This window comes from Pteropus vampyrus, unplaced genomic scaffold, assembly GCF_000151845.1.
Source record: "Pteropus vampyrus isolate Shadow unplaced genomic scaffold, Pvam_2.0 Scaffold570, whole genome shotgun sequence".
Classification (NCBI taxonomy): Eukaryota; Metazoa; Chordata; class Mammalia; order Chiroptera; family Pteropodidae; genus Pteropus; species Pteropus vampyrus.
Genome location: NW_011889351.1, coordinates 690,026 through 698,427, shown reverse-complemented (window position 1 = coordinate 698,427; position 8,402 = coordinate 690,026). Strand labels below are relative to the sequence as shown.

Genomic DNA, 8,402 nt, shown 5'->3' with positions numbered 1-8,402 from the left:
TGCCAGTCTGGGCTCTCCCACACAGGAGTTCATTCCTGGGGACTAACTGAGCTGGCAACCCTCCCTTCTCCACCTCCTTGGCATTTGATCATAATCATCCCTAGATGGTTGTTGAGGGAATGAGCTGTCCCCTCTGCAGGCCCCTTAGCCCCCTGCCCCATGTTTGCTGGGGTCTGCCCAGCCCAGAGACTCTGTAGCAAGGGATTGATATAATCAGGAGCCCAGGCAGGGTCAGACTTGTGGCAGAGACTGCTCTGGCTCTGAGCCCCTGGCAAGTCAGTGGATGGCAGGAGATAGTGGGTGACATGATCTCCCTCTGGGAGTTCCAGCTGAAGCCATCACCTGGCCCCCCCCTGCCTGGGGCTCCTGTCATCTGTGGAACCCTTGGACGGCAGAGCTGAAAAGGGCCTTAAGGCATCAGACCTGTGCTTTCATAGTATGGGGGGTGGAAACTGAGGCCTGAAGAGGAACAGTGACTTGCCCAGGGTCGCAGAGCAAGGCGATGACAGAATGGAGATGAGCATACCCAGCAAGTCACCAACCAGCTCACACCTATGTTTACTAAGTCAATTGGAACTCAAACAAAGACCTTGTCAAGGCATTTGTTCATTTATTCATTCAGCAAATGTGATGATACCTGCTATGTGTACACTGGCATTTCTCAGCGTTGGCACTAATGACCTTTGGGGCCCGATCTCCTTTGTAGGGTGCTGCCCTGTGTATTGTAGGATATTTAGCAGCATTTCTGGCTAGATGCCAGGAACACCCCTCCAGTTGTGACAATTGAAAATGTTTCCAGGCCTTAACAGATGCCCCCTAGTGGGATAAAATCACCTCTGTTGAGAAGCACTGGTGTATAAGTTGAGGGACTGGCTGTGGAGCCAGCCTGCCTGAGGTTGAACTCTGGCTCTGCTCCTTATATGCTGTGTGGCGTGGACAGTTACTCACTGTGTGCCTCGGTTTCCTCATCTATAAAGTAGAGATAATAATAGTACTTACCTCTCAGGGTTATCGTGAGCATTTCATGAATTAATATAAAGCGTTTAAAATGGTGCCTGGCAGTAAGTATCAGATAAAAGTTCGCTATCATCATCCTCATCCTCATTATTATTCCATGCCAGAGATATGCAGGTACTGGGAACACAGAGAGATATGGAACGCGGGCCTGCTCTGAAGGAACACTGCCCACTGAAGACATCCCTTCTTCACGCTCTGGGCTATGCCCAGGGAAGCCCCCTAGAAGGATCCAGCCCAGCCCTGGGCTTAGGGCTGGGTCAGTAGTCAGGGAGTTCTTGAACTGTCTTAAAAGACCAGGAGGAATTTAGCCAGGCAGTGAAGGGAGAAAGAGCATTCTAGGCAGAGGGAATTGGCATGTGCGATGGCAGGGTGGTGTGAGCTAGCGTGAATTCTTCCAGAGAAGCATGGACCATCCAGAGCTTCCTGTAGACTTCTGGGTTCCCACAGCACTTTTGGGTACCCTCACACTCGAGTTAATGGCTGGCTTCTTAGGGATCTCTCTGTTCAGCCTGTCTCTGGATAACCACACTTTTTAAATAATAATAGCTGACCTTTATTATACGCTAACAATGTGTTGTACCAAATGTTTTATATACAGTATTTCATTATTTTGTTATATGTTTTAAAATTGAGATTTAATTGACATATAACTTTATATTAGTTTCAGGTGTACAACAGAGTGACTCGATATTTGTATATATTATGAAATGATCAGCATAAAAAAGGTCTAGTTAATATCTATCACTATCCAGTTATATTTTTTTTCTTATGATGAGAACTTTTAAGATCTACTCTCAGCAACTTTCAAATATCTAATACAGTATTAACTATACTCATCAGGCCATACATTACATCCCCGTGACTTATTTTATAACTGGAACTTTGTCCTTTTTGACCACCTTTGCCTATTTTGCCCATCCCCCACCACTGCCTCTGGTGATCACCGATCTGGTCTCCGTACCTATGAGTTAAGAGTTATTTATGTATTTTGTATTCCACGTGCAAGTGAGATCATATTTTTCACTTAGCATAATGCCCTCAAGGTCCATCTATGTGGTCACAATGGCAAGATTTTCTTTTTTTATTGCTGAATAATATTCCATTATGCGTGTGTGTATAAATATATATATAATGTATATACACATATATCACATTTTCTTTATCCATTTATCCATCAATAGACACTTAGGTTGTTTCCATGTCTGGGCTATTGTAAATAATGCTGTGTTGCACATGGGGGTGCAAATATCTTTTCAAGTTAGTGTTTTTATTTTCTTTGGATAAATACCCAGAGGTAGATTTGCTGGATCATATGATAGTTCTATTTCTAATTTTATGAGGGACTCCCATGCTATTTTCCATAGTGGCTGCACCAATTTACATTCCCATCAACAGAGCACAAGGTGGGGGTCTCTATATCTCTGTGTCTCGATGTCTGTGCCATCACCGGTTATTTCTTCTCTTCTTGGTAATAGCTGTACAGTATTTCATTTTAATTCTCACCAGTTTTAGAAGTAGATATGCCCATTATGCCCGTTTTACAGATCAGTAAATAGACTCAGAGAGCTAATTTGATTTAGGTGAACTTGAGCCCAAGATGACGGACTTCAGATGCTGCAGTTTTTTCTTCTCCTCGCTCACTCTTCTCATCTGTCTGTCTCAAACAAGTGCTGCTTATTTGAGTTAATCACATACCTGATTATGATTAATAATAACTGAAGTTCATGGCACATGGTCATAATCAACTCTGTAAGTGTCCTTGTTCATTCCTGACGCCACTCTGCCCACTCTCTCATAAGCACCCATTTTAATAGGTTAATATGTGTCTTTTCAATCTACTTTCAATGTGCTTATTTTAAATATATGTGTTCTTAAGTGTATTTAATATTCTTTGTGTGTTTTCACTTTCAGTGAGCTTAGTTCATTTACTTTATCGTAATTGCTGTACTGTTAGAACTTAATTCTGCCATCTTAAATGTCATTTTTAATGCCTTTTTTTGTTTACCACATTTTTATTTTATTTCCTTTTTTGGTCTGCTATACCTTACTTTGATGAGTTGATTTTTATGTTCCTGATATGAAATCATATAATTTATAAAACTCATACTTATGTTTAGTTTTCACTATCAGTTTCTAAAGCTTATCAGTGTCCATGTCTTCCTTCCATCACATCTAAAAGCCAAGTACCTTAGTGTCCTTTCACCTGTCACTGGTTTCTCCCTCTGAATTTGAATTCCAGATTTTCATGGATACACTGTGTGTGTGTGTGTGTGTGTTGTTGCTTGGTTTGATAACAATGGACTTTTCTATGCTACTATCCATCTTTACTTCTCAGAGCCCGTTGCTCCATCCTGGATTCATTTCTTTACTTGCTCATGTGCTCAGTTAAGAGAGTCTTTGTGTAGTACTTTCTGATGTCTTAGAATCACTTTATTTCACACTCAAACTTAAATGAGAGTTTAGCAAGATATAAAATTCTAGGTTCAAAATGCCTGTATTTGTCGTCCAGCAATACATTGAAAATATTACTTCCTTATTTTCTTGTGCCTGTTGCTGCTGAAAGTACTAGTTACAGCTGGTTGTTCATTTGTAAGCAATCTGGTTTTGTTCTTTAGAAAGCTTTTATATTTTTATTTTTTTAATTTTTTTTTTCAGAAAAATTTTAGAGTTTTACCTTCAAGATTCTCAAATTTCACAAAATATAAAGAGTGAGATTTTTAATTTCTACCTGTTTGGCATTTAGGAGACACTCCTTGCCTGCCCTGCCCCTCAGGGAACCTCCTAACACCTCCTTTAAGGCACTTCCCTTTTCTGGTGGTGGGTATGGGGGAGAGTGTGCCATTCCATTTCTAAGCGTGGAGCCTAAGTGAAGTATACTTAGCTCTAGCAAGCCTAGGGGACCTCCCTGCAGTAGACCCAGCTGGCACTAGGTGGTGCTGCTGCCCCCCTGCTTCTGGCCTGCAGTGGGGAGCCTGCCATAGTGATATGCGCTTGACAGCGTGGAATTAAAAACAGGCAAAGAGAGCTCTCCCTGAACTAGTCATCATTCTCTACTTGGACCCTCTCTCACTCCAAGCTGTGTTTCCCTCCCACGCTTGGGTCCAACGTTTTCTCTCCCCAAGGGTTTCTCATAGTCTGTGGGGTAGAGTTCCAAGATTCATCAACCTCCCTCTGAGACCTTTCTAGCAACAGGCCAGCCTGGGGTTTGTTGAGAAGAGGGGAGACCCTTGCCTCTTGGTGCCCCTTCCTGCACCACTCCACTGGCGCCTGAGTGGGTCCCCTGGGCTGAGTGGGTCCTCTGGGCTGAGCGGGTTGGGAGCCTGTGTCTCCTTGTCTTCCCTCAGCCCCGTCCCACGCTGATTTCATCACTTCTTTTTGTCTCCCTTGCAGTCAGACTGGTTCTTCAGTGACGATGAGGACAAGGGGGAGAGAGTAAGTGATGCAGAGGGCAGGTGGGGTGGGTCTGGTCTGAGGTGAGCCCTCATCCCAAGTGGCGGGGGCAGCAAGACTAAAGCAGGGAAAGGTCCTTGACCTTGTAGCATCCCTAGTTTGATGGAGAAAACACAGACCCTCTCCTCAGGAGCCTCCGGTAGAATGGGAGACACAGCCCTTGCCTTCACGAGTCCTCAGTCTGCGGGGAGAGATTTAGGCCTTGCCCTAAGGAAACAGAGTCCAGTAGCAAAGGCAGATCCCACCTTCCAGTCTTGCGTGGAGGATATAGATTTTAGGAATGTCCAATCTGATAGAGGAAACACAGCTCCTGCCCTCAGCTAAGGGAACAACTTGGGTCTTCAGGGTTCAATCAAGGTGTTGGGGAAGGCACAACAAAACAGTCTAACTGGGGACACGTAGGACCTGCCTCAAGAGTGCCTGGATGATGAGGGAGACAGTCACTGCCCTGGTGAGCCCCAGTCTGATGAAGGAGACATGGGCCCTGTCTTCGGGGCACCCCATTCCGTGGGATCCATAGTCCTGCCGAGGGCATGCTGGCTGACCCTCCTCCTGTTTGCAGACCCCTGTGGATGACAAGGAGCCTCAGTCAGTGCCCAACATTGAGTACCTCCTGCCCAACATTGGCAGGACAATGCCCCCTGGTGACCCAGGTTCAGGTGAGTACAGGGGCCTGGGCAGGGCTGGGGGTGGCTTCTACATTCCTAAGGGTCCCAGACACCTGGCCAGATGCCCAGCTTCCCTGGTCCTGCCCAGTTGGGGCCCTTCTCTGCCCCCACAACTTTGAAGGGGCTGTGGCACGGCCTTCTGCCTCTCTGGGGAGGGCCCGCTTGCCTGTGTGCCCACCTCCTCATCTGTTCAGCTGCCCCCACCCCGGGGCTGGGTAGGAGCTTCGTTTGGCCTTCACTGGTTTCTTTCCTAAGCTTTTTATTTCTTATGGGCTGTGTCGTTCTGGGCATGTTCCTCTTTTTAATTTTTCTTCCTTTTTTCCTTGCACCCTCTGTCCCCCCTCCTCCTTCTCCCTGTGCTCTCCTCCCTTCTCCTGGATCCTGTCCCTTCTCTTCTCCTCCCCATCCCCTCCTCCAGCGGACCTGTTGGAGATTTAAAGGGTACAGTGTGGCGTTGCGGCCTCGGTCACTAACAGTGGCGGGTGATTATAAGAAGGCTGGGCAGGCAGAGATGTCCTGGGCTGTGAGGACCTCACCCTGACATGCCAGTTACCCACTTGTTAACAACCTCTACCCCAATCCTCTCCCGTCTGAAAGCCCCTTCTCAGGGGGAAGGAGGCACTTGCTGGAGCCAGATCCTGTCCCCCTTGCCAGGAAGTCCCCCACATGGCTGCCCTCTGCAGTCCCCCGCTCTTCGGCCTTCTCTTTGTGCTGAGCCTGGCCACCTCTGCCTATCCGGGCAGGGGAAGGCTTTGCTGGTAGTGGGACCCAGCCTCTCTGGACACCAGTGATGTCACCCGCAGAAGCCTCTCTATAGCTGTAGCTTCTGCTTCAGTCACGTTCTAGGACAGGCTCTTTCTGCTTCTGAAACCAGAGCATCTGGTCACTCCACTCCTGAGTCCTGTTTCTGGGCCTCTGGCCCTCTCATAGTAGAGTAGCCCAGAGACAAAGGAATTCCCAGTTCTTTCTTGGCTTGAGCCACTAACTCCTCCCACCCTGTGGATGACCTGCCCTTAGTATTTTGACAGCCCCTGTCTCTGACACCACTGCACCCCTAGCTGCAAGAGGCAGACTGGTGAAGGGGCCCAGAGGACATGGGGTGCAGACAGCAGAGGAGCCCCGTCTCTTCTAATCACCCGCTGCCGCTCCCCTGCCCTGTGTGTTGCTGTGTGGTCTGCTCTTCTCACCGTGTGTGGGGGCGGGACAGGGAGGAGGCGTCTAACTTGCTTGCCATAGAGTGTGGATTAACTGCACCTGCCCACTGCCCCCATCGGACCCCCAGAGGTCCTTGGATCAGTCTGCTCCCTCCCCAGTCCTGGAGAGGACACTGGCAAGTCTTGTTTCTGGTTCCTTCTCCACCCAGTGATATTAAGGGAGTGGGACTCAGGTCCCATTGAGGTAATAATGATTTTACTCTCCTTTATAAGTCTGATGATAAACTGGGGCCTTAACCCATAAGGGCAGATTGACCTCAGGTCTAAAGGTGTTAACTATAAAGGCTCTAGTCACCAGCCCACTCTACCTCCTGTGTCCCACCCACGTCATGTCTGCCCCTGTACTCAGCCATTCACATGGTCCTCTTCTCACATCCTGGAAGTTGGGGCTAAGGGTGGACATGGGAACCCACCTTTCTATGCACTGTATGGTCTCTGTTTCTCCATTTCTCCAGAGCATCTGTGATTTGCTGTGTCTCACTGTTGTGGTTTTGTGGACTGCATTTGATATTTGGCATTTTCTCTCCAGTGCTTCAGAGTAACTGGGACAGGTTGTGGGGAGAGGAACTGGGCCCAAAGAAAAGCCCCCATTGCCTTTCACCTGGGCAAATGAGGGTCCAGAGGCTGGCAGCCTGATGTCACTTCCTGCCTCAAAAGGAAGTGGTAATTGACATCATTCTCTGCTCCATCCTTATCCCTTAGGAAATGACATCAGAGGCCCATCACACCCCCAGGGCCCAGGGAAATCTCAGGTTTCCGAACTCCCTGGTTTCTGAAGCCTTTGAGGAGAGGGAATTATGTTCACAGGACTCAGCCTGCTCTTGCCCCGATCCAAATTTCACTTTTTTTTCCGTTCTCACCAACAGATTCCACCACCTGTAGTTCAGCCAAGTCCAAGGTAAGCGCCAAGGCTTTATCCCTATTCGGTCCAGCCCATTTTGTTTTTTGGTCAAGGGAATTGGGAGAGTTGCAATTGGACCCTGAGGAAAGTTGATGGTCACAGAGAATGAAGGAGAAACCCTGTGTCCAAGATAAACTGAGAAGTCACTTGCCCCGGCAGGGTTTGGTAAGGCATCTGGTGTAATGGAAGGATCTGAGTTAGGTGGCTGGGAGGCACACGAGACTGCCGTGTCAGGGAGCAAGTTCATTATAGTGGTCTGAATCTAGCTTCTTGTCCCTTCTACCTGTTGCACCTGCTAGCCCCTTGGTTTCCCATAGCTTCTCCTGGACTGATCCTTTGACCTTTATGTGAATCTGCTGACCTCTGCATTCCCTATCAGTGACCATTCTGATCTCATTGCTTCTATAATTAGTTGGGATGAGAAGATAATTTGAACAAATGGTCCTAGTGGCCTCTTAAGTCTCTCAGAGAGCATGGCCAGGAAAGAAAGCAGCACTGGCCACCATGTGCCTCAGATTGATCATAGCAGTGCTGCCATGTTGCAGGACTCCAGGGGTACCTTCTGGAGTCATGCAGTGTGGGCAGCCATGGCTCAGGGCCATGTGCCTGCAAACCCTGAATCCCTGACGTGCTCCAGCTTCCTCAGGACTAATTGATGTGATAGAGAGTGCATAGGATGCAGTGGCCACACTAGGCATCTCTGTGTCTCCACTCGTTATTACGCTGTGGCTGAAACAGTAGGTAGCCTGTGAAGAGGGGTCCAAGGGCAGGTCATTCCAGCCCAGCAGGGAAACCAGTCCCAGTATCTGTTTTTACAGGGCTTCCTAAGTTGAGGGGACTCCACTCACCCATTTATTCATTTACTTAATTGAGCACCTATTATGTGCCAGGCACTGGCCAAGAGTCACAGATCCAACTACAAATAAGCCACAGACCTTGTTCTCAGGGAACTCAGAGTTTGATATAGATGATGTGGAAACAAAGGCTATTAAGTCGTGAAAAGATCTGGTGTGGATATATTATCCAAGGGCTATGGGAACAGAGAAGGGATTTCCCAGCTCTGCCAAAGAGAAGGCTGGGAGGTTGTTGCACAGAGGGTGCCATGTTTGAGCTGGGCCTGGTAGGAGGAGTCAGAGCTCATCAGCAAATAAG

The 8,402-nt window shown here is 47.8% G+C and overlaps 1 protein-coding gene across 1 annotated transcript in view; it reads left to right on the top strand.

Annotated features, from left to right (window-relative positions):
* Positions 1 to 8,396, top strand: part of ARHGAP23 (Rho GTPase activating protein 23) — a 68,187-nt gene extending 59,791 nt beyond the window's left edge. Inside the window, exons 21-23 of the mRNA XM_023525532.1 lie at positions 4,408 to 4,449; positions 5,030 to 5,126; positions 7,216 to 8,396. Coding sequence (XP_023381300.1) covers positions 4,408 to 4,449; positions 5,030 to 5,126; positions 7,216 to 7,343 — 267 coding nt within the window. The 3' untranslated portion in view covers positions 7,344 to 8,396. The remainder of the gene's footprint in view (positions 1 to 4,407; positions 4,450 to 5,029; positions 5,127 to 7,215) is intronic.
* Positions 8,397 to 8,402: the final 6 nt, after the last annotated feature.